Raw genomic sequence first — 25,690 nt, 5'->3', positions numbered from 1 at the left:
CATATTCTCGTTGATCTGCATAAAGATTACACGTTGTTAAGAAATGAACCTCGTCTTCGATACTGTTTGTATTACAGTGGTTACAAATACAATTATGTAAGGGAATGTTTGGTTTCAAGAAACGACCAAGTTCAATTTCCAGAGCGAGGGTACCACATCTAAATTTAGCAAATATACTACGATGTTCTCTGTTGGCTAAATTAGTGACATATTTGGAGGTACTTAAAGACGTTTTAAACAGTCGATATATTCTTAACTTAATACCATTTGTTAATCCTCTGTCATCCCAGAGCTGTTCCAACCATAATTCCTTATCCTTATTGATGAGTATATTTCTAGCATGGTCGAAGTCACAAGATAATAGATTAGTTATAACAGAAGTAATTGATTTCACATCGAATAATTTCTTAACTGAATTATCACATGACTTACGAAATTTGGATGACCATCTTTGCACTATATGCATGAGCCTGTTTTCATCTGACAAACTCAGCCTTTTCCAGAAACGTACCATCTCATTTTTTTGCTTTGTATAGTTAGATGACCATCCCATTTCCCCCCTTACTGCCAAATTAGGTGTTTTGTTGCCTACTCCCAAAAAAGCGCGGCAAGCTCTATTTTGGATAGCGTTAATACAACTAAATTCTTTGGTGCCCCAAATAGCTGAACCATATGATAAAATTGGCTGAACTAAGTTATTGTATAAAGTAGTGAATACATCATAATCCATGCCGCCCACCGCTTTAAACTTACTGATAATTACCCCAAGTGCCCTACTGGCTGATTTAGATATTTCTTTTGCTGTATAATTCATATCTAAGTTTTCATGTAACCAAAGCCCAAGAAACTTATATGAATGAACAATTTCTATATTGTCCGCACCACAAGTAAAGTGATAGGATGACTTAACAGAGGATATGTTACGATAATGAACAATTTTTGTTTTTTTTGCTATTTATTTGAAGGCGCCATTTCTTGCACCAACTGTCGACACAGGTTAACATTGATTGTATTGACTTTTCATCGGGTGCTAAAAGAGCGATATCGTCGGCATACAATAATATACTGATTATAGAATTATCAACATTATTCCGCATTTAAGATCATTAAATTCTTTAACTAAATCATTGATAAAAACAGAAAAAGCATAGGCGACAGAACACAACCTTGTTTTACACCGCAAAATATAGCGAAGCTGTCAGTCATTTTACCATTTATAAAAACCCGAGAGCTGTTATTTTCATATAGCGATTTAACTGATCGGAGGAACTCTCCGTTTACTCCCAATCTATGTAATTTATACCAAAGACAGTCGCGGTTCACACGATCAAATGCTTACATGGCGTCGATATAACAGACGTAAGTTGGAAGTTTAACAGATTTACGGTTTTTGATAATGGAGAATAAAGTATAAATGTGTTCCGTTTTGCTCTTCTGCCAAAATATCATTTAATTCCAACCATCTAGAAAAACGAGTATTTAAAATATCTGCGTATAACTTACATGGTATTGATATTAAAGAAATTCCGCGGTACCCTAATGGATCACGTGGGTCGGTATCAGCTTTTTTGATAGGATACATTAAGCTATGACGCCAAATATTAGGGCAAACATTGTTGTTAAAACAATATGAGAATATACGCAATAATACATCGATACAGTAGTTATTTTTTAATGCCTTGGCAGGTATAAAATCTAACCCAGCAGCCTTACCACATTTAGCACGATTAATTGCATGGAGGACCTCCTCTATAGATCTTTAAGAGAACGATTATCTTATAGACTCCCTTGGTACTGTAGGGCCACTGTATGTTGACTTGTTTAACCCTGTCGTTTCGACTGGCAACGTACCCAAACCATAGGTAACACGCATTATTAAACCAACATAAAAGAACAAAGGGGATTTACTAAACCCCAAATCTAAAAGGCCAATTACTTTTTTAAGCTGTCTTGGAAAGTTATTTACTGGTATAGGTAACATAAGATTAAAACAATTCCTAGATATCACATCTCAAGCAGGATTTCGCAAAGGTTTTTCTGCTATTGACCAAAATGTATTAAACATATGAAGGTGCACAGTTTGAAAAATGCTAAAAGAAAATTATACAGTGCTCTCATAGATGTTTCTAAAGCATGTGGCGGTGTTTGGAGGGTTTGGGTTTCAGAGGGCAGATCATGGTATAGAGGGAAGATTCCTCACCCTCGTAAACATGTGAAGAAATATAAAGTCATGTGTAAAGTTTAACAAAGAAATTTCAGACCTCTTCCTATGCCACTATGGTGTCCGTGAGGGAGAACACGTATCACCCCTGCTCTTTTCAATATTTCTGAATGATTTGGAATCCCATCTGGTTTCTCGGGAAAGCAAAATGTCTTATACGTTTTGGGGGGTTGAACCCCATCGGATTGAGGCAACCAATCGCCAGCACACAAATCAGCGATCAAACCCAATCAGCCACCGAGGCTTCCACAACAATGGTAGTCCGACAACTAGTCGTCCAGATCACGTACTCCGTGTGCCCCTTTGATCAGCATCAATTGAAAACCATGAATACATGCCACTTAGAAAGTAGTCAAATATAACAAGTGTTACATTTGGGATAGCATTTTCTTAGTAAAGTACACATTCTGGTACTACCAGTTGTCGGGCTTTGGTTTCACCGAAAAGACGCAGGTATCACTGATAATAACAGGTTGGTTAGTCTATTCGGTACCGGTCATTAACAAAGCACCGACTTTCAGCTCTCCGGGCAGACACTCTATCCACTATGCCACAGAGGCAGTCTCTGACAGTAAGGTGCAGATGCGCACACCGATGCGTGCAGCTGAAACATCCCTTCATAAAAGGCTAGGGACAGGTTGCTGCAGTCGTCAGCCATCACCCACTCAGACATGCAGCGGTGGTCGGGACGTGTAGCTCTCGTGACAGGAGCCTCGGCCGGTATTGGGGCGGGGCTGGTCAAGGCACTGGTCAAGCATGGCATGAAGGTGGTGGGGTGTGCAAGGCATGTCGACAAAATACAGGTGAGGATGTCGCTTAAAGTTGTTTATTCCAGAAGTAATACTATTGATTTCTCATACGTTAAAAATACAGTTGAAAAGATGGCACAGGTGTCAGCAGGAGAGCTGTGATTGAGATGTATGCCTGTGTATTGTGCACTGTAAAAATTCACGTACCTTTTTTATGCGTATTTTGTGAATAACGGGTACTACCAGTAGGGCAGGACATGCTTACTATGTTCGGGAACACCTGGTGCCATCACATATTTTCAGTGGTCTATTCATATAAGTCTGATCTGTCTCGGTAGATTATCTAGACTGGTTCTTCTCTTCCATTGACACCTCATATAGTTTATTACTATTTACCAATAGCTGTTTCGAAAAGACAAGATATTTTGTTCAGCTACAGCTTCAAAACCAGGCATTTTTTAGCAGCATAAATATACTTTTAAGCATTTTCTGGGACAATTTATTTTCAATAATTCTCTTTCGTATGATTAACTATGGTAGCATGAAACAATCGGGTGTTCTTTAAGTTCTTTCAAGTAGTATATACGTACAGAGCCGCTATGTGGGTGTTGTTGTTGGAAAACCTGTTTTAACTGGTCACACATTTCTGTACAAATATTATATATCGGGATATTTATGCGCTTTCAAGGATATTATACTGTTTTAAGACAAGAGAACCCGATTCCGTCTGAAACGGAAGGTTTACCAGATGTTTAGTATCGATTTACTAAATTGTTACATAAACATGAAATAGAGATTATTATACAAGCATGTGTGTCATACTTATTTTACGGAAGGTGACAGAATTCTTGTATTTCCCGAGCGAGAGCGAGAGCAATACCTGAATTCTTACATGAGTATTGTAATATCAGCATGACACTCACGCGAGTGTAAATAATTCTTTATTACCCATTATTTTGAACTCCCCTTCAGAAAAATGCACTGATTATGACTGTCGGGTAATACATTCGACAATTCAGCTCTGACGTCATTTCTTATGTGAGATAATCATTGTGTCAACAATGCCGTCCGAAAACGTAAACAATTCGGGTTGTTCCCATTTCGCCTGAAGAGCACGTATTACTAAGATGTCCTAACTATGAAACCGAAAGAGAAGAACCGTTAAGAAAATGTTGCGATGTAGAAGACGATTTCAAGAATTTCGATGATCCGAGAAAAGCCAGGTTTATCCTGTCTTCCCAACATGTGATATATTTAAATGCCAAAACCTGCTTTAACATTTTATCTAAAAGATATGATTGCCTTTATTCTTAATTCATGGTTTTACTTTTATATGCGTTGTAGTTTATGTACCTTTTATTTATATTTTAATATGCTCTTTTTATGAAAAGTCTCTCGTAACACTGTATAGGGTGGCTCGTTACATTTTATACTTGTATACTTTTACATATGATATGTATTTGAGATATAAATTTTTGTATTTTAAAAGTATGTATAAATCATTGTAATGAGGTGAGACCATAATAAACTGTCTGTCTGTCTGTCTACAGTCTTAAAACAACAATGTATGGTCTGGTGACTGTTATTTCATGCATGAGTAATAAGTGTACCCCCTTCAGATACAGACGATTCACATTTCAGTGAAATGATATGCGCATTCGTGCATATAAGATTTTTATGTTCTTGTTGTTGTTTAACGTCGCACTCAGCAATATTCAAGCTAAATGACGCGGTCTGTAAATAATCAGGTGTCGTCCAGGCAATCCAGTGATTGACATCAATTTTGATTAACGCCATCGGGATACGATGACAATCATCAACCACAAGTCAGCGCGCCTGACAACCTGATCCCTTAGTCGCCATTTGCGAAAAGCCTGGGTTGCTGAAGAACAATTTTAACCCAGATCTTCACGGGTATTTGCTATGGTGGTTCCAGGCTAGATGGGTCCCTAGTTACGTGTTGTGCGAGGCACCCGAATGGATCAGGTTGTCAGGGTCCTCAGTGACATGGTTGATATGTTGTCACTGTACCTCGACGGCGTGGGACAATGCTCATAATATCAATCACTGGTTCGTCTGGTCCGGCCGCCATCAATTAGGACGATTTTGTGAAGACATTTGCAAAAACGGCATACTTATTGTTAAATATGGACTAAAGGGTTCACAGTTCACATCGATCACTTGGTAATAGATTACTGTTTTACTAAAGTGTTTTTTCATGTTGGATGCGTGGAAATCGAGCTTTGAAGTTTTTCATGTATTCTTGCGCATGTCACGATGTGTAACAACATCAGAACTTGTGCCGCAAACATGACGAAAGTAGGGCAAACTATTAGCGATTTTGTAATTGGTTTTCTTTTCTTTTTGCATTCATCGAATTATATGTCTACCCAGAGAGCTCAAGGTTGGTGGTCCGATCTCCTGAACGCGTCATACCAACTTAAATTAAAACATGGTACATGTACTTGTTACCCTGCGTGGCGCCCGGCAATGCGGGGATAAAACAAGGAATAGTCTGCTCGGAGTCAGTATACTGAGCATCTCAATGGGATAGCACTGAAGTCCGGACGAGTATAAGTAGCCACATGCCACGTTCGCATGCTATTTATGAGTGCAATAATCCTGAATGTGACGTTAAACCACATTTCACCTCACCTCACAAATCTTGTATGAAATTTAAGGAAGAGAATTTATGGATGTCAGCTTCTATATTATGAGGAACACAACGTTTCGGAGTATATGCTTACTCCATCATCAGGTGAATGAATGCTTACTTACTTACTTACTTTGGAGATTTAACGTGCGCTTTCCGACTGATGCGTATTTCGCACACGGGCCCGGCCAGGCCATTTAATGTGTTTCCGAAAGGGGCGAAAGTGGTCTGTGCAACCCAAGAGGGGGTTTTAGGGGTTGCTTATATAGAATTTGGGAATTTTGAGATTTGGAATAGATGCCGATAGGGTTGGGGAGGAGAACTAAGGGAGCTGGGTATGGTGGATGTTTGTTTGTTTATGTGATTCTGATTTGGTAGGTTATTGTGTTTTTAGATGCGTTTTATTAGTTCCGTTTTTATTAAGAATACGCCTAAGGCCTTGAAGTTTTCTAGTTTATTTTGTGGGTTTAGTATTGCTTCTAGAGTGAGAGCCTTGTTTAGATTGAGGGTGGTTTGTAATGCGGTTCGATGTGTTAGGTAGTGTGTGCAGTGGATGAGTGCGTGTTCTGGGGTTTCTGGTTGTTTGCATTGTGGGCAGTTACCCGTAGTGTGTTTTTTAATTTTTTTTAGGTGGTTATTTAGGTTGGTGTGTCCTGTTTGGAGTTTAGTGATTACTCTGTCGATTTTTTTTGATGGATGGAGAATTTTTGGTTTGGTTAGTGGTTTGCTGAGCACTTTTTTTATTTGGCTATTTGAGTTTAGATATAGGTTATGCCATTTTTTGGTAATTTTTTGCTTGTTTACACTTTTAATTTCTGATTTTGAGATGGGTAAGTTTAAGCTTATTTCTGGGATTTTGAGGGATAGTTTAGCTGCTTTGTCGGCGTTTTCATTACCGTATATTCCTACGTGGGCGGGTATCCACAAGAAGGTTATTTGTTTGCCTGCCTTAGTTAGGTCGTTGGAGCTTTTAAGTATTTGATTTATTAATTTAGGTCGGTTTTTGGTATTTTTGTTTTGGAGGGCTTGCAGTCCACTTAGGGAGTCGGTAAGTATTAGGATTTTTTTTGGTGGTTTTTGGATTCTTGATTATGGAGGGCTGAGGCCATGCCCATTAGTTCTGCCGTGAATATTGATTGGTTGTTTGGGAGTCGGAAGGATTGTGTGGTTTTAGTTGGTTGTGTGGTCTGGACTCCGAAACCTGTGTGTTTGGAGGTCGGATCTGAGGATCCGTCCGTGTAAATGTGACCCAATTTGGCCAATTTTCGTGTATGTATGCTAGTGTGGTAGTTTTAGCTATGTTTGGGTCGGTTTGTTTATTTATTTGGCTAGCTAGTGTTGTGTCTATTTTAGGTATTTTAAGTTTAGGGGTGAAGATATTTGATTGTTTGCAGTTTTGTTTAAGATTTTTAATTTGGTGTTCATTTAGGTAGTTTGTTATTCTTTGGGATATTGGGTAAGTAAGGGGTGTTTACGAGCTAGAGCTTGGTCTTTGGGGCTGATGTTTTGGTTAATTAAGTTTTGGATGAGAGGGTTTGATTGGGACGCGGCCCAGAAATTTAAGCTTAGCTGTTCCCTGCGTAGACTTAGTGGCATTTCTCCTGTTAAGGCCCGAAGTGAGGTGTAGGAGGTGCCATGTTGGGTGCGTGTAATTAGTTTGAGAGCCTGATATTGTATTGAGTAAAGTTTTTTAGATAGAGAGTTGTTTAGAGTGTTGTATATGGCGCAGCCGTAGTCTAGTTTTGATCTAATTAGTGATATGTAGAGAGAGAGGAGGGTATCTTTGGAGGCTCCCCAGTTAGAGCCAGTTAGGCATCTTAGGGTGTTTAGGTCTTTACTGCATTTAGTTGTTAGGCTTTGGATGTGAGCATCCCAGGTGAGATGTTCATCGAAAATAAGTCCTAAGAATTTGGTTTGTTTTTGAAATTTGATTGTTTGATTGTTTAGCTGGAGGATTTGGGAGGCGGGTTTCATGCTTTTATGTTTGAATATTATTCCTGTTGTTTTTTCTGAGTTAAGGGAGAAGCCCCATTTATCAGCCCATTGTTGTATTTTATTAAGAGATTTTTGGAGTAAATTTTGGACCATTTTCATGCTTTTAGTGCGGATCCAAATGGCTCCATCATCCGCGAATTTTGATCTGTTTACTTTAGGGGATAAGCCCTCGAATAGATCGTTTAGCATTATAATGAAGAGGGTGGGGCTGAGGATACTGCCCTGTGGAGTGCCATTTTCTAGGGGACATTGGTCCGATAGAGTTTGGTCTATACCCACGGTTATTTTACGATTGTTTAAGAAGTCCTGAATGTAGTTTTTTATCGGACCTTTGAGTCCTATTTTTTAAAGTTTTTGTATTAGCCCATCGTGCCATACCATGTCAAAAGCTTTAGAGAAGTCTAAGAAGATGCCTGTGGTATATTGTTTATTTAGTTGTCCTGTCTTAATATCTTGTTCTAGTCGAGCGAGGTTATCTAGGGTTGAGCGGCCAGTAGTGAAACCGCTTTGATCTGGGTTTATGATGTTATTTTGTAATCTATTTTTAGCCATTGATTCCATTACTTTACATAAGTTTGAAGTTAGGGATATTGGTCTATATGAGTTAGCTTGATCAGCTGGTTTATTAGGTTTAGGGATTGGTATGACTAGGGCCTGTTTCCAGGGAGTAGGAACCTGTCCGTTTAGGTATATGAGATTGTATAGTTTGAGTAGTGCCTGGAGTAGTTTTAGGGGGAGTTTTTTAATTATTTGGTTGGAATGCTATGAGGCAGAGAGCATATATAAACTAGTGTCCAAAAGAAACGATACCACCTGTTTGCAACGACATAAAAGAAAAACTAAACAATGCAGAAGTTTAGGATTGGTGTTATGCTTTTGAGAAATCCTTTCACAACATCTGTACAACAATTTCATTTCAATAAAATCTGTACAACCAATATGACAAGCCTTTAAAGATGGGTGGGGTCGAAAAATGAACATTTCGTTAGAGCACTGATCACAGAAACAACGGGAAATGTCACACCACACGTCTCAAAGTCAAGTCAGTAGCGGGTATGTCCACCGTGAGCATCAATACATGCCAGAACACGCCTACGGACTGATGACGTCAAACGTCTGATGACGTTGGGAGTGATGCGTTGCCATTCCTCGAGGAGACATCGTTCCAAGTCCTGGACGTTGACTGGAGGCACACGGCGACGTCGGATTTGCCGATCGAGGTGGTCCCATAAGTGCTCGATGGGATTCATGTCCGGTGAACATGCGGGCCATGGCAAAACCTGTACGTTGGCGTTGGCAAGGAAGTTCTGTGTCAATCTTGCTGTGTGTGGCCTTGCATTGTCATGTTGGAAAAGGAGTCCACGAGGCTGTTGCTGAATTAAGGGCACCACAACAGGGGGTAGGATGTCATCAAGATAACGCTGTGCATTCAGGTTTCCACGAATTACGACAAGCATCGTTTTGACGTCACCACATATGCCACCCCAAACCATTAACCCTCCACCTCCAAACGGCCGGACCTGTTGGATACAGTTAGGCGCCAAACGTTCACCAAATCGTCGGTATACAAGCTGCCGTCCATCGTTTCTGAAGATGAGGAATCTGCTCTCATCAGAGAACATAACACGTGCCCAGTCCCGCCGTTGCCAACGTCGAACTCGCCTGGCCCAGATCAGTCTGTTGTTCCGGTGTCGAGGCGTCAGGAGCGGTCCGTGGTAGGGATGACGTGGCCGGATACCATACTGCCGTAGTCTCCTGTAGACGGTCTGTCGACTGATCCTGTGTCCCAGTGCTGTAGCCGCCGTGGACGTCGCTGTTACGGTGCGGTTCCTCAGGTGTAATACCCGGATGTTACGATCTTCACGGGGCGTGGTTACTCGTGGTCTTCCACTCCTGGGCCTGTCTGATGTCTGACCTGTCTGACGTAACCGCTGCATCAACCTGGTGATAGTGATGCGTGCGCAGCCAAACCTTCTGGCGACGTCGACGTGTGACGCTCCTTGTTGGACCATTCCAACGGCTCTCTCTCTTGATGGCTGTCAAACGTGGCATATCTGGTGTTCTTTTTGTTGCTGTGATATCAACGTGTCTGATCAGCCGTTTTATACAGTTTTTCTGCACGTGCAGAACATGCTAGAGAGGGAAATGTCACTTTCACGAAATTTACGTTTTTTCCCGGAAGTGATCACGTGTTCCCGGTATTTTTTATCGACTATGCTGTGTTTGGGATGTGCAATACGAATTGGCATGTTTTCATACTTGACAATTCACTTAGTAAAAAACAATTTTGAAAATAAGTTGGTATCGTTTCTTTTGGACACTAGTTTATGTACAAGTAAGAGCAACAAAAGTAATAATACAACAAAAGGTGGAAATTTAACAAGGGAAGCCAAATGATAATTGGCGCTGATCGGTGATTAGCAATAGACAATGGACGCCAACACTTGACAGTGATCAGCGCTGATACTTATGGAAAACTGAAAATCAGAACTCAGTTATAACTGATTGGTAATTGGCAATGAACAATGGGCAAACGGGAGGCCGGGGTAATTAGCACTGAAAGGTAAAAGAATGGACATAGCAAGGGGCAAATTAAAGCCAGCTAGGTAATTAGCCCCGACAAAGATCAAAGCAATAATCCCAAGCACTAGGCAGATAGGTTCCCTGGTCACGGTTCATGTCTGGCTGGTGACTCCTGATGTCAATGGCTTCTTGTAGTTTCCTTTGTGGCCAGTTGTTGTCGTTGGTAGACAGGACTTTGGTGGCTTCCCACATGATGTTATGGTCTTGGTTCTTGAGGATGGGTTCTGAAATAGCGGATTTCAGCTCTAGTTTGTTTCTTTAACCTCCATCTAAAAGAACTCACCGAATAAAATAAAAAATAAAAAATAAATCACCAATCACCCGAACCCAATATTCGAAGGACTAAATATTTTTCAGTGGAACGCCAACGGACTCACCTCACACGGCCATGAACTAAAAACTAAATTTAAACTAAATAAAGGCCCTCACATTGCTTGTATACAGGAAACCAAATTCTCAAAAAAATCCAAATTCACACTACCTAACTACAACTCAGTTAGAACTGACAGAGCTAAACCGAAAACAAGAAGAGCCGCAGGAGGACTAATCATATTTATCAGGGAAGATATAAATTACGAAGAAATAAAAATAGACACGCCAAACCTAGAAGCCAACGGCATTAAAATCACATTAAATAACCGAAACATAAACATCATAAATATTTACCACTGGGCGGAACAAAAAGTCCAACCTGAGGATCTAAACAAACTACTCCAAATAAGCGATAAATCTACTATATTCCTAGGAGACTTTAACGCTCACCATCCTACATGGAGCATAGGTGATAAAATAGATAATCATGGCAAATTAATCTCCGAATGGATAGAAACAAACGACCTAGTACTCCTTAATAGCAACCAACCCACGAGGTACGATCAGATAAACCAAAAAATGTCGGCTATCGACCTAACCATATGCACCGCAGATCTAGCCCAAAGTACTCAATGGGAAGTGCACGACGTCCCGCTAGGTAGTGACCACTTCCCCATAAACATAACTATAGGAAATACAAACGTACCAATCCAAACAGAAAACCAAGAACCAAAATTCCATTATAATAAAGCTAACTGGGACCAATTCCAAGATATCTGCAACGAAGCTAACTTAAACGAAATAGAAAATAATGATCCAGAAACCTATTGTAAAAACCTAACAGACTATATAATAAACGCAGCCAAAACCTCCATCCCCTTCAAAACATCTAAGACAGGCAAACCGACGGTACCATGGTGGAATGAGGAAATAGAACAGACTAGACGAAAACGTAAATCAGCCTTCAATAAAGCAAAACGCGACTACAAATATTTAAACATAGCCCACGAACTAAACCACCAGGTTCAAAAACTAGTCCAAATAGCCAAAAGTAGAGACTGGAAAAAATTCTGCGAAGGTATAAATAACCGTACAGATGCCAGAATGGTCTGGCGCAAAATCCACGCCATTAGAGGCTTAAAACGACATAAGAAAACCCCTAACATTGACAACTCAACCAACCCCGCCCAAAAAGCAAATAATCTCGCCAACCACTTTTCGGCCGTTAGCAGTAACACCAACTTCAGTAAAAAATTCCAAGATAAACTTAAAACAGAAAACAAACCCACAAAAGAACCAAACAATAACAATCTAGAAATAAATCAACCCTACACAATGGAGGAGCTCCTCTACGTAATCCAAAACAGGAAAAAGGGCACAGCCCCAGGATTAGACCTAACTTCTTACCAAATAATTAAAAAACTCCCCCTAAAACTACTCCAGGCACTACTCAAACTATACAATCTCATCTACCTAAACGGACAGGTTCCTACTCCCTGGAAACAGGCCCTAGTCATACCAATCCCTAAACCTAATAAACCAGCTAATCAAGCTAACTCATATAGACCAATATCCCTAACTTCAAACTTATGTAAAGTAATGGAATCAATGGCTAAAAATAGATTACAACATTACTTAACCCAAAATAACATCATAAACCCAGATCAAAGCGGTTTCACTCCTGGCCGCTCAACCCTAGATAACCTCGCCCGACTAGAACAAGATATTAAGACAGGTCAACTAAATAAACAATATACCACAGGCATCTTCTTAGACTTCTCTAAAGCTTTCGACATGGTATGGCACGATGGGCTAATACAAAAACTTAAAAAAATAGGACTCAAAGGTCAGATAATAAACTACATCCAGGACTTCCTAAACAATCGTAAAATAACCGTGGGTATAGACCAAACTCTATCGGACCAATGTCCCCTAGAAAATGGTACTCCACAGGGCAGTATCCTCAGCCCCACCCTCTTCAATATAATGATAAACGATCTATTCGAGGGCCTATCCCCTAAAGTAAACACATCAAAATTCGCGGATGATGGAGCCATCTGGATCCGCACTAAAAGCATGAACATGGTCCAAAATTTACTCCAAAAATCTCTTAATAAAATACAACAATGGGCTGACAAATGGGGCTTCTCCCTTAACTCAGAAAAAACAACAGGAATAGTATTCAAACATAAAAACATGAAACCCGCCTCCCCAAGCCTCCAGCTAAACAACCAAACAATCAAATTTCAAAAACAAACCAAATTCTTAGGACTTATTTTCGATGAACATCTCACCTGGGATGCTCACATCCAAAACCTAACAACTAAATGCAGTAAAGACCTAAACACCCTAAGATGCCTAACTGGCTCTAACTGGGGAGCATCCAAAGATACCCTCCTCTCTCTCTACATATCACTAATTAGATCAAAACTAGACTACGGCTGCGCCATATACAACACCCTAAACAACTCTCTATCTAAAAAACTTGACTCAATACAATATCAGGCTCTCAAACTAATTACACGCACCCAACATGGCACCTCCTACACCTCACTTCAGGCCTTAACAGGAGAAATGCCACTAAATCTACGCAGGGAACAGCTAAGCTTAAATTTCTGGGCCGCGTCCCAATCAAACCCTCTCATCCAAAACTTAATAAACCAAAACATCAGCCCCAAAAACCAAGCTCTAGCTCGTAAACACCCCTTACTTACCCCAATATCCCAAAGAATAACAAACTACCTAAATGAACACCAAATTAAAAATCTTAAACAAAACTGCAAACAATCAAATATCTTCACCCCTAAACTTAACATACCCAAAATAGACACAACACTAGCTAGCCAAATAAATAAACAAACCGACCCAAACATAGCTAAAACTACCACACTAGCATACATACACGAAAATTGGCCAAATTGGTGTCACATTTACACGGACGGATCCTCAGATCCGACCTCCAAACACACAGGTTTCGGAGTCCATACCACACAACCAACTAAAACCACACAATCTTTCCGACTCCCAAACAACCAATCAATATTCACGGCAGAACTAATGGGCATGGCCTCAGCCCTCCATAATCAAGAATCCAAAAACCACAAAAAAATCCTAATACTTACCGACTCCCTAAGTGGACTGCAAGCCCTCCAAAACAAAAATACCAAAAACCGACCTAAATTAATAAATCAAATACTTAAAAGCTCCAACGACCTAACTAAGGCAGGCAAACAAATAACCTTCTTGTGGATACCCGCCCACGTAGGAATATACGGTAATGAAAACGCAGATAAAGCAGCTAAACTATCCCTCAAAATCCCAGAAATAAGCTTAAACTTACCCATCTCAAAATCAGAAATTAAAAGTGTAAACAAGCAAAAAATCACAAAAAAATGGCATAACCTATATCTAAACTCAAATAGCCAAATCAAAAAAGTGCTCAGCAAACCACTAACCAAACCAAAAATTCTCCATCCATCCAAAAAAATCGACAGAGTAATCACTAAACTCCAAACAGGACACACCAACCTAAATAACCACCTAAAAAAATTTAAAAAACACACTACAGGTAACTGCCCACACTGCAAACAACCAGAAACCCCAGAACACGCACTCATCCACTGCACACACTACCTAACACATCGAACCGCATTACAAACCACCCTCAATCTAAACAAGGCTCTAACTCTAGAAGCAATACTAAACCCACAAAATAAACTAGAAAACTTCAAGGCCTTAGGCGTATTCTTAATAAAAACGGAACTAATAAAACGCATCTAAAAACACAATAACCTACCAAATCAAAATCACATAAACAAACAAACATCCACCATACCCAGCTCCCTTAGTTCTCCTCCCCAATCCCATCGGCATCTATTCCAAATCTCAAAATTCCCAAATTCTATATAAGCAACCCCTAAAACCCCCCTCTTGGGTTGCACAGACCACCTTCGCCCCTTTCGGAAACACATTAAATGGCCTGGCCGGGCCCGTGTGCGAAATACGCATCAGTCGGAAAGCGCACGTTAAATCTCCAAAGTAAGTAAGTAAGTAAGTAAGTCTAGTTTGTTGACAGAGGTCAGATGTTCCTCGAGTCAGGAGTCTGAGGGTTTTTCCAATGTACTGGTGGCCACAGTTGCAGGGGATCTGGTATACACATCCTCGGGGGTTGAGACTTGCGCTGCTTGTGCCTCTGCCATTGGGTTGTAGGTGACATCTTTGTTGGCTTTGTTCTTGATGAGGCGGGAAATCTGATGAGTGACAGGGCCTTGGTAGAGTATGGTGATTCTGATGGGCGACGGGGCAGGTTTGGGTCTGGGATTAGGGTTCTTGAGGGTCTTGCGGAAGGTGTTGGAGACAAGGTGGGCAGGGTAACAGCCGAGGAACGTGAAGGTTTTATTGAGAAGTTCACTGTTGAGGACATCAGTGTGGAAAAAGGATTTAGCACGTCGGGTGAGGGTGGCGATGATGGCTTGTTTTATTTGGGTGTGTGGTGTGTGGTGTGTGGTGTGTGTGGTGGTGGGGTGTGTGTGTGTGTGTGTGTGTGTGTGTGTGTGTGTGTGTGTGTGTGTGTGTGTGTGTGTTAGTGTGTTAGTGTGTGTGTGTGGTGGTGGTGGTGTGTGTGTGTGTGTGTGTGTGTGTGTGTGTGTGTGTGTGTGTGTGTGTGTTTGTGTGTGTGTGTGTGTGTGTGTGTGTGTGTGTGTGTGTGTGTGTGTGTGTGTGTGTGTGTGTGTGTGTGTGTGTGTGTGTGTGTGTGTGTGTGTGTGTGTGTGTGTGTGAGGAGTTGTATTGGATGTACTGGTCTGTGTGTAGGCTTGCGGTACACTGAGGTCCTAAGTCCATCATCTGTGGTCTGGAGGAACACGTCTGGGAATGGAAGGTGTTGATTGGTTTCGGTCTCCATGGTGAGCTGGATTCTCTGGTGCTGGGCGTTGAGATGTTTCAGGAGCTCTGTGGGGTCGTTCTGGTGGGCTGTGGTAGTGAATGTGTCGTCTACTTTCCGATACCAGCAGAGAGGTTGGAATGGTGCTGTGAAGGGGGCTGATTCTTCAAAGGATGTCAGATTTCCCGCCTCATCAAGGACATAGATAACACCTTTTCTTGCAGCAAGTCCATCAAAACCAATCTGCAAGCCAGTGGCAGAGGTACAAGCAGTGTGCGTCCCAACCCCCAAGGATATTAAGTTTCCAACTTTTGTTATCTTATTACTTTTCTTGTTCTTACATATAAAACTATGAACTTATAGCATTCATTCACCTGATGAAGGAGTAAGCATATACTCCGCAAGGTTGTGTCCCTCATAATAAAGAAGTTGCCATCCATAATTTCTCTTCCTTATGTGTATCACTTTTAAATGCCTTTCAAAGACATGTATGAAATTGCTCCGCTTCCCTTTACGATTTTATACAATTTGTGACATTTTGAATGCCAAAACAACAAAACAACAACAACAAAACAATCCTAAAGTACATGCCATATTCCTCCCCCTCAGAAACTAGCTGATGAGTTGAAGGATGAACCTGGCACGGTCAAGGCAGTGCGTTGTGACGTATCCAAGGAAGAAGATGTCCTGGCGATGTTCCAGATGATCAGGGCTGACCCTGACCTTGGCGGGGTGGACGTGTGCATCAACAACGCAGGTCTGGCCCACAACGAACCTCTGTTGACAGGAAGCACTCCCCTGTGGAGAGAAATGGTGGATGTAGGTTTACCCGTGTACAAATTCCTAGGTTCATATGAAGCAAAACAACAACAAAAAACCAGACCTGACTGCTGCAAACCAACAAAGATAATTGGGGCATGTTTTGTGTCCCACGAGATGCCAATGTGACGAATTCTTTGTCCTACCAGTTACTTTGAAGCTGTTCATCGATCAGACAAATATTGAAAATAACATTTGCTCTGGTTTCGTTGGTTCTGACTAAGTAGAAAGTTAGTTCTGTCTATTTAAATGTGATTCGTTCTTGCATCAGTGTTTTTTGAAGCCCCGTATTTTATGGCTGGCAGCCGAATCTTATGCAATGTTTATTTTGTTATCCCCCGCCCAACGCAGTGGGCGGGAATATAGAAACGGGCCCCGTCCGTCCGTCCGTCACGTTTCGTTTCCGGAGCATGAAACATTGCATGTCTGTCAGGTACATGCTGAACTGGTGCCTTTTGCTATTTAGAAATTTTAGAAGTTTTTATTTTTTACGTTTCCATGGCAACAAGAGGTACTTAGTTTCCGTGAGGCTAAGGTTCGTTTCCGTGAGGCTAAGGTTCGTTTCCGGAGCATAACTCATAAACCGTTTAATATTTTTTCATGAAACTTTGCATGTCTGTCAGGTACATGCTGAACTGGTGCCTTTTGCTATTTAGAATATTAAGAATATTTAGAAGTTTTTATTTTTTACGTTTCCATGGCAACAAGAGGTACTTAGGTTCTGTGAGGGTAGGGTTCGTTTCCGGAGCATAACTCATAAACCGTTTATTATTTTTTCATGAAACTTTGCAGGTCTGTCAGGTACATGCTGAACTGGTGCCTTTTGCTATTTAGAAATTTTAGAAGATTTTATTTTTTACGTTTCCATGGCAACAAGATGACTTAGGTTATGTGAGGGTAGGGTTTGTTTCCAGAGCATAACTCATAAACCGTTTGATATTTTTGCATGAAACTTTGCAGGTCTGTCAGGTACATGCTGAGCTGGTGCCTTTTGCTATAAAGAAATTTTAGAATTTTTTATATTTTACGTTTCCATGGCAACAAGATGGACTTAGTTTCCGTGAGTGTAGGGTTCGTTTCCGGAGCATAACTCATAAACCGTTTAATATTTTTGCATGAAACTTTGCATGTCTGTCAGGTACATGCTGAACAGGTGCCTTTTGTTATTTAGAAATTTTAGAAGTTTTTATTTTTTACGGTTCCATGGCAACAAGATGGACTTAGGTTCTGTGAGGGTGGGGTTCGTTTCCGGAGCATAACTCATAAACCGTTTAATATTTTTGCATGAAACTTAGCAGGTCTGTCAGGTACATGCTCAACTGGTGCCTTTTGCTATTTAGAAATTTTAGAAATTTATATTTTTTTTATTTTTCCATGGCAACAAGTTGAACTTTTAGAAATTAACGAATTCTTCTTTTAAATGCCAAAAAAATCCCTGTTTAAGTCATAATAAAGTGTTTTTTTTGTGCCTACATTTTGTGCTTGAGGTATCTCCCATAGAAGGGGAAACTGTGCATGCCTTCTACCAAGTTGTCAGTATGTGCCTCAGTAATGGTTGAGGGTAACTTTCGTTTGATGACTTCATTATCAAATCCATCATCCCTACTTCTGCATTGATTATGACAGAGATGAGTGTGCGATAAGATGGCATACTTCTCTATGAAACTTTTTACAGTTTTCAGCACATGTTGATATGAAGACTTTTGTGCTGTAGAGTTTTAACATTCACATTTATTATATTGTTTTGTTTTATTTTTCACTTTATCATATCACATGGTATGACCATATTGTTAAAAAGCCACAACATCAAATGTGTGTGGCACTCGTGGCAGCCTACTTCCTCGCAGTGAGTGCCAGTAACATGACTTGTAATGTTTTTTCTTTCTCCCACCCTAATGAATTCAGTAGTAAATGTAGTTACTGGTTTTGTCAGTTTGTACTTCCATCATGTTTTTTTGTGGAGAAGGTTTCATTTTTTTCTTGAACTTCAAAGAAATTGTGTTTTGCAGCATTTTATTTTGTTTCTTTAGGATATTTTGCATTACATCAAGTAGATGCTCCCCTGCTGCCTTTTACACCTTACAAAATTTTGAATATTTTCAAATGTATGTGTTTGTATGATCAAAGTTCACTGTTGTTGACATAGTTGCGTCCCCTGGACACGCCAGAAACCTATGATTGTGGGTTCGAATCCCGGTTCGCCCCGATTATGTTTCTAGGTTTGTCAGCACCATACCCGTGCTCGTGGGTTTCACCGAAGTGGTAAAACGTCTGAGACCTGCATCACTTCGGGCTTTCCTCCCACATTAAGCTGACACGCCGCGATATAACTGAAATAATGTTAAAAGCGGCGTTAAACCCAACTCACTCACTCACTGTTGTTGACATAATATACACTTCATTTGCTGGGCAGGAGACTTGGTCACGTAAGTGGCAAACTTTTTTTTTTTTACTATTTCCATGACAACAAGTTCCACCTCGGTTAAAAAAGATTAGGGTTTGTTTAGATTTAATTATGTCATAAATTCTTGGTCTTTTGTTTAACACCGCACTAAGCAATATTCCAAAATGTATAACGTCGGTCTGTAAATAATCGAGTCAGCGGTGCAGTGATGACTTAGTATTACGTCACTGCCACAAACTAATTTTGCCTAACACCTAACCGGACTTTTCTCTGAAATCAGTACCGACTGGCATAAGGCAAGCTTTTCGATGCGCTTTGTGTGTGTGTGTGTGTGTGTATGTGTGTGGGTGTGTGTGTGTGTGTGTGTGTGTGTGTGTGTGTGTGTGTGTGTGTGTGTGTGCGCGTGCGTGCGTGCGTGCGTGCGTGCGTGCGTGCGTGCGTGCGTGCGTGCGTGTGTGCGTGTGTGTGTGTGTTTTTGTTTGGTTAACTCCAATTTCTACCTCAGGTGAATATCCTCGGCGTATGTGTGTGCACCAGGGAGGCCTTTAAGTCCATGCAGGAGAGGAAGGTTGATGATGGGCATATCATCCTTCTCAACAGGTACATCAATTAGAGCATTTAGTGTATTTAGCTCATGGTTAATGGAATCAGTTTCATCTGGTAAATATATGCAACCTTGATCAATTGATTGTTCCTTGTTAAATTCTATTTCGGTGGTGGTATGCAGAGTTGTTTTTGGTTTCTGGATGACTTGAACAAACTTTCAATATTTTAATTCCAAAACTGCCAAACCTTACCAAACTTTGACTTTTTACAACATTTACAAGACAAATATCCTCTTTTGTTATCTAGTAAAATAATACGTCACACACTATCCTAGATGACACAATCAAAATATATTCAATGTTCTACAATGCAATCTACTTTTATAAAGTGTAATCCAATGCTTTCTCATGCAATTCATTGTGCTATAATGCGATTATGCGATGTTCCATAATGCAATCCAATACGTCCATATCTGGACAAATTCATGGAAAGGATGCCATTCGTCACATGGAAATGTGGGAATAAGCGCTCACTCGAGACAGCTGAAATGGGAATTTTCGGTTCAACTGGACAGACCCTCATTAAAAATATTCGTCAAGGCAAGAGAATAACCAGTCTCAATTATCTATTGGACGTAAAAAGGCAAAGTAGCGGCGAATAGTAACGGCCAAAGGAGTCGGCTAGTCAAAAATACGTCGTAGGTAAGAAGTGTGTTTGTCAAATATCGCGCGTTGCTTGTTTGAAACAGTTTGGACACGATTTAAACAGATCTTATTCAAGAGTGATTGAGTGGGAGGAAAGCTCAAAGTGATTCAGGTCTTGTAATCGATTGTAATAATGGGATAATGTACAGCAAAAGGAAAATAGCTATGGTTTCCAGCCTGTAATGATAATAGTTTGTTTGTTTGTTTTGTTGTTGTTAAACGCTGCACTTAGCAATATTCCAGCGGTCTATAAATAATCGAGTCTGGACCAGACAGTCCAGTGATGGACATCATGAGCATCGATCCACGCAATTGGGATACGATGACATGCATCAACCAAGTCAGCGAGTCTGACCACCCGATCCCGTGGGTCGCCTCTAAAGACAAGCATAGTTGCCTTATACAGCAAGCATGGGTTGCTGGAGACCTGTTTTACCCCCTGTATTGCTTAAGTAGATTAACAAGATATCAAGAAACGTCCACCAAGTTGCCACTATGTCTTGGTGACATCTTACGCCATGTGTTCTCGTGTTTCTAGCCTGCCCGGACACAGAGTGATACGACCATGTGTTGTTGACATCTCACGCCATGTGTCCTCGTGTTTCTAGCCTGCCCGGACACAGAGTGATACGACCATGTGTTGTTGACATCTCACGCCATGTGTCCTCGTGTTTCTAGCCTGCCCGGACACAGAGTGATACGACCATGTGTTGTTGACATCTCACGCCATGTGTCCTCGTGTTTCTAGCCTGCCCGGACACAGAGTGATACGACCATGTGTTGTTGACATCTCACGCCATGTGTCCTCGTGTTTCTAGCCTGCCCGGACACAGAGTGATACGACCATGTGTTGTTGACATCTCATGCCATGTGTCCTCGTGTTTCTAGCCTGCCCGGACACAGAGTGATACGACCACGTGATTGTGATATCATCTGCCATGTGTCCTCGTGTTTCTTGCCTGCCCGGACACAGAGTGATACGACCATGTGTTGTTGACATCTCATGCCATGTGTCCTCGTGTTTCTAGCCTGCCCGGACACAGAGTGATACGACCATGTGTTGTTGACATCTCATGCCATGTGTTCTCGTGTTTCTAGCCTGCCCGGACACAGAGTGATACGACCATGTGTTGTTGACATCTCACGCGATGTGTCCTCGTGTTTCTAGCCTGCCCGGACACAGAGTGATACGACCATGTGTTGTTGACATCTCATGCCATGTGTTCTCCCGTGATTGTGATATCTCAAGCCCTGTGTAGCCAAGCCTCTCACAGCGATTTCACGTTCGCGGAACTCTCTTAACTATCGTGGCTACAGCCATGCTTGGAGTTGAACTCCCAGCCGACTGACCGTTGTGTCTAAAAATAATTGATGACCGCCGTGACGCCGAAAACCCTACCCCTGCTAAATTATTTTCTTTTTTTTTGTCAATTTGAATTCTGTTTCGTTACAACTATCATGTAATTGTTATAGTAAGAATGTAAGGCGGTAGTTCATTCCAAAATTTGGTCAGTCGTGAACCTTTTCACAATTCACTTTGATGACATTCCCAAAGACATAAACAAAAGTATAAACGTTACTACATTTAGGGCTAGAGAGCAAATTTCAAGATTCGTGTAATTGCCGCGCCCACACTGGCGGTAGCGATGTTACCATGAGTGTAAGGAAGGTGTCACGCGCTGGGAAGGAGCTTGGGTTCTAGCCTGTGATACACAGTGATATGACCACGTGTTCGTGACATCTCCTGCCATGTGTCCTCGTTGTTCTAGTCTGGCCGGACACACAGTGATATGACCACGTGTTTGTGATATCTCCTGCCATGTGTTCTCGTTGTTTTAGTCTGTCCGGACACACAGTGTTATGACCTCGTGTTTGTGATATCTCATGCCATGTGTCCTCGTTGTTCTAGTCTGTCCGGACACAGAGTGATACGACCACGTGTTTGTGATATCCCCTGCCATGTGTCCTCGTGGTTCTAGTCTGGTCGGACACACAGTGATACGACCACGTGATTGTGATATCTCCTGCCATGTGTCCTCGTTGTTCTAGTCTGTCCGGACACACAGTGATACGACCACGTGTTTGTGATATCTCCTGCCATGTGTCCTCGTTGTTCTAGTCTGTCCGGACACAGAGTGATGCCGCTGCGTGCAATGCATTTCTATTCCGCTACAAAGTTTGCTGTCACTGGGTTGTGTGAAGGACTCCGAAAAGAGCTCAGAGAGATGAAAAGCGGGATCCGTGTTACGGTAACATCTTACACCTTAACTCTTCATCTTTAGCACAATAGTACTTTCACTGTGTTGACAGGGGCGAGATTGTTCATCCCCTTGTGCCAGACGGAGGATTAATTAATGGTATATATACGTGTTTTGCAGAGTCAATACATAGTTACTATACTAAGGGGCATTACTCCAGACCAATGCTTTGTTATTTAAGAATATAATATTAAGTTTTTATCCCGACGTGTTTGCTTGAAACTCAACGTTCTGTGTAAAGTTTGCTTAACACGAAGACCAAGCTTCCACTGAACAGAGATAGAGTGGAAACGATTTCTAAATTCTGTTGTAGGTACAACCTGGTTCACTTGCTCATAATTCTTGTGTTCCAGTCGATCTGTCCTCGTTTGGTGCAGACAGAGTTCTTCACTCGAATGTACAAGGATAACGAAAAGTCCAACGCCGGTTTTAGTGAGTCTCTGGTAAGTGTTGGATGGTTAAGATTTGTTCTTGCCCACTAGGACAGCTTGGTGTCATATCTTATGTGTAAATATAGTTCGATGTAATCAGGCCTTTTGCTAAATATAATACCGTGGCCTTTTTTCTGTGCCCACACATGAGTGAACTTTGTATTGTCGACAACTTCAAAAGCTAAGTGGTCCTTCAGTTATGCAGAACATTAATGACATTTGGCTAATGGTTTGTGCATTGTGGTCTCAAAACTGAATAGCGCTTTACTATATTTGCATAAACATTAGGACACATTCACAATTATGTGAATATTGCCAAAATATTATGGCAGTGTGTCCTCCGTTTCTACAGAAGTTCTGACATGAATATGACATGTGGCGAGTATGGGGTAGTAAATTGCCTACACCACCGTTGTCTTTAGCGTTGTGGAGCAGCTGAATTTCAGCCTTTTGCCTTTTGCTTTGCCAGCTGTCTTTAGAAAGTAAACTCGTTTTGAAAACTAAGAGCTTTATATGGATGGCTATTTCACGACATGACTCATTTGTCATATTTTGAATTTCATTTTGATTTCAACATAACCAAACTTCATGCACAAGTTGCCCATTTACCAAACATCATTGAAAGGAGTACGTGGGTATTAGTTCATTCATGTATCTTTCTCCTCCCATATAAAATATGCCAAAAAGAACAGTCATAGAGAAATAGTTTCATGGTGAAGCTTCTGTGTGTATAGTCACCTTTATCTCTCCAGCAGCCTCTCCAGACGGAAGACGTCGTCAGCACAATTGTATTTGCCCTGCAGTCGCCAGAACACATGGAGGTGAGTCACATGCTTCCTCTGACAAAGGTGACTATGCTTGTCGTAAGAGGCGACTAACAGGATCGGGTGGTCAGCCTCGCTGACTTGGTTAATGCATGTCATAGTATCCCCAATTGCGTGGATCGATGCAATGATGTCAGTCACTGGATTGTCTGGTCCAGACTCGATATTTTACAGATCGCCGTTATATAGTTGGAATATTAACAACAAAAACAATACAATACAATACAACAATCCTCTGCCAAAAATCGGCCTGTGACAAACAGTTAAAATATTAATTATGAATTTATTTCCAGATTATAGACCTTCTGGTGAAACCTACTTCTGAAGCCATTTAGCTGGACGAAGAATATAAAGTACAAGATATCAGAGAACGACCAACGACTTCTTGAAGCAAATATTTTAATTTTGACAGAACAATCTATTTCAAATGAGTTATAGTATTACAGAAACATATGTTAGCTGGTTTACACACCTAGTGTGTTGGTACTGTTTTGTTTTGTTTGTTTGTTTGTTGTTTAACTCCGCACTCAGCAATATTCCAGCTATATGACGGCGGTCTGTAAATTATCGAGTCTGGACCAGACAATTCAGTGATTGACATCTTGAGCATCGATCCACGTGATTGGGATGCGATCGATCTACGCAACTGAGATACGATGATATGCATCAAGCAAGTCAGAGTGCCTGATCACCCGACCCCGTTAGTCGCCATTTGACACCAGGAAAGAAGGATGATGCGGAGGAGGAGAAAGGATAACAATATCTAATCTAAGTTAATACTTGATCATTTTGATCATTTTTCGTTCATCTCAACACTGTCTGAGGTATATATATTTTTCTATGTTGTAATAATTCTTTTTGAGATATAATAATACCTGGCTCAAGTCAGGAATGCTATTTCTATAACGGCAAGTGTTTCTATATGTTTTCAAAATAATACAATTGTGGATTTTCGAGAATGCCAAGGTTGGGGTCTCCAAGTATTATTTGATACTTTATCGAGATCCAGGGTCTTAGTAGTTCTGTCTTCATAAATAAATGTTTTAATTAGGTTTCTAGTCTAAAATTCTATGGATAAGTTTATACTAAAGGTGTCTTGTTTTATTCTCCACGTTGGATTGCTGAATCATATCAAAGCAATTTGACAGATAGTCTTCTGGTGGTGTCACACTTAGCTTTGACTCCCACTTTGCACAAAGGATATCAGGTGACTTGGCTTGTACTTGACTTAATAATGTATATATGAATTTACAGCCGTTAGAGTGAGTGAGAGGGAGTATAGTTTAACACCGCTTTTAGCAATATTCCAGCAATATCACTCAGCAATATTCCAAATATATGACGGCGGTCCGTATATAATCGAGTCTGGACCAGACAAACCAGTGATTGACATCATGAGCATCTTCAGTTGACGTCATACTACATCAAATATGAAGGATAAATACAGGCCGAATGAATTTTGTACATTTTCTGTGTTTTTGTATAACAATTATAGTGCATTTGCATGACGTCACCATGAGGGGCGCAGCTTCGAGTTGTCTATTCTCCCTATCGTGTTTTATTGTACAATAAACAAAGACAACGAGTCGTTATTTTATTTTATGAGATATCAACATTCTGTACAGCCTCATTATGAATGTTAATAAACTGCACAAGCCCGTATTTCAATAATGATGACTCCCTGGACGCAATCCGACCTCGGCAATGTCGACAAATCCATCATATGAACAAAGTGGTTAAGTTGGTATTTCCCAGATATTCTTACAATTTTCACGTCGATTATCTGCACCTTTTTTCAGACCGATTGTCATAGCTCTCCGAGTTTTGGGTGCGATCGTTCGGCCATTGCGTTTATCTGCCTTGCCAAGCTGCAACTATGGGGAAGAACTCATCAGACGTCATCGAGTTGCGAGCGCATATTCCAGAATCCCCGCAAATGACGTCATGATAGAGAATGGACTTATCGTGAAATAAACCACGCTTCGTTCTTCATTGTTCTTAGCTACTTCCTGTGAGGCTATCTTCTACATATAAGACAATAATGCAATTGAATACGCCCCCTGCCGCAGCAGCATCATCATGTTATAATTTCCTTACTTGATGACACAAGTCTGCCGTAGAGATGAACTCGTAAAAAAAGGTTTGATTCGACGCTTTAAGGTTTCGTTAACATAAATGTTTGGAACGTACAGTTTTAGTACAGTTGAATGGAGTTTATAATTACACGCTAACAAACTGCCAAACGAAGAATCAGTCAGGTGAGCTCCTGAAATGTAGAATTGTTTCAGAACCAGGTGTGTTGTGAGATT

At 40.9% G+C, this 25,690-nt stretch overlaps 1 protein-coding gene across 1 annotated transcript; it reads left to right on the top strand.

The window, feature by feature from the left end:
- Window positions 1-2,826: 2,826 nt before the first annotated feature.
- On the top strand, window positions 2,827-23,976 carry LOC124114011 (dehydrogenase/reductase SDR family member 11-like). The gene is made up of 7 exons (XM_046474532.2): window positions 2,827-3,024; window positions 16,005-16,214; window positions 19,124-19,218; window positions 21,988-22,117; window positions 22,480-22,569; window positions 23,310-23,378; window positions 23,675-23,976. The coding sequence occupies exons 1-7, from the start codon at window positions 2,893-2,895 to the stop codon at window positions 23,714-23,716; spliced, it is 768 nt and encodes a 255-aa protein (XP_046330488.2). The 5' UTR covers window positions 2,827-2,892; the 3' UTR covers window positions 23,717-23,976.
- The last annotated feature ends 1,714 nt before the right edge of the window (window positions 23,977-25,690 follow it).

Source organism: Haliotis rufescens, unplaced genomic scaffold (genome assembly GCF_023055435.1).
Source record: "Haliotis rufescens isolate VD_foot unplaced genomic scaffold, xgHalRufe1.0.p SCAF_62, whole genome shotgun sequence".
NCBI classification, from domain to species: Eukaryota; Metazoa; Mollusca; class Gastropoda; order Lepetellida; family Haliotidae; genus Haliotis; species Haliotis rufescens.
The sequence above is the reverse complement of the archived record's forward strand: the minus strand, read 5'-3'. Positions and strand labels throughout refer to the sequence as shown.

Coding starts and splice junctions, on each gene's coding strand:
- LOC124114011 (XM_046474532.2), top strand. CDS start 2,893: ATGCAGCGGTGGTCGGGACGTGTAGCTCTCGTGACAGGAGCCTCGGCC. Junction 3,025..16,004: donor GGCATGTCGACAAAATACAG/GTGAGGATGTCG, acceptor CCTCCCCCTCAG/AAACTAGCTGATGAGTTGAA. Junction 19,219..21,987: donor CATATCATCCTTCTCAACAG/GTACATCAATTA, acceptor TCGTTGTTCTAG/TCTGTCCGGACACAGAGTGA.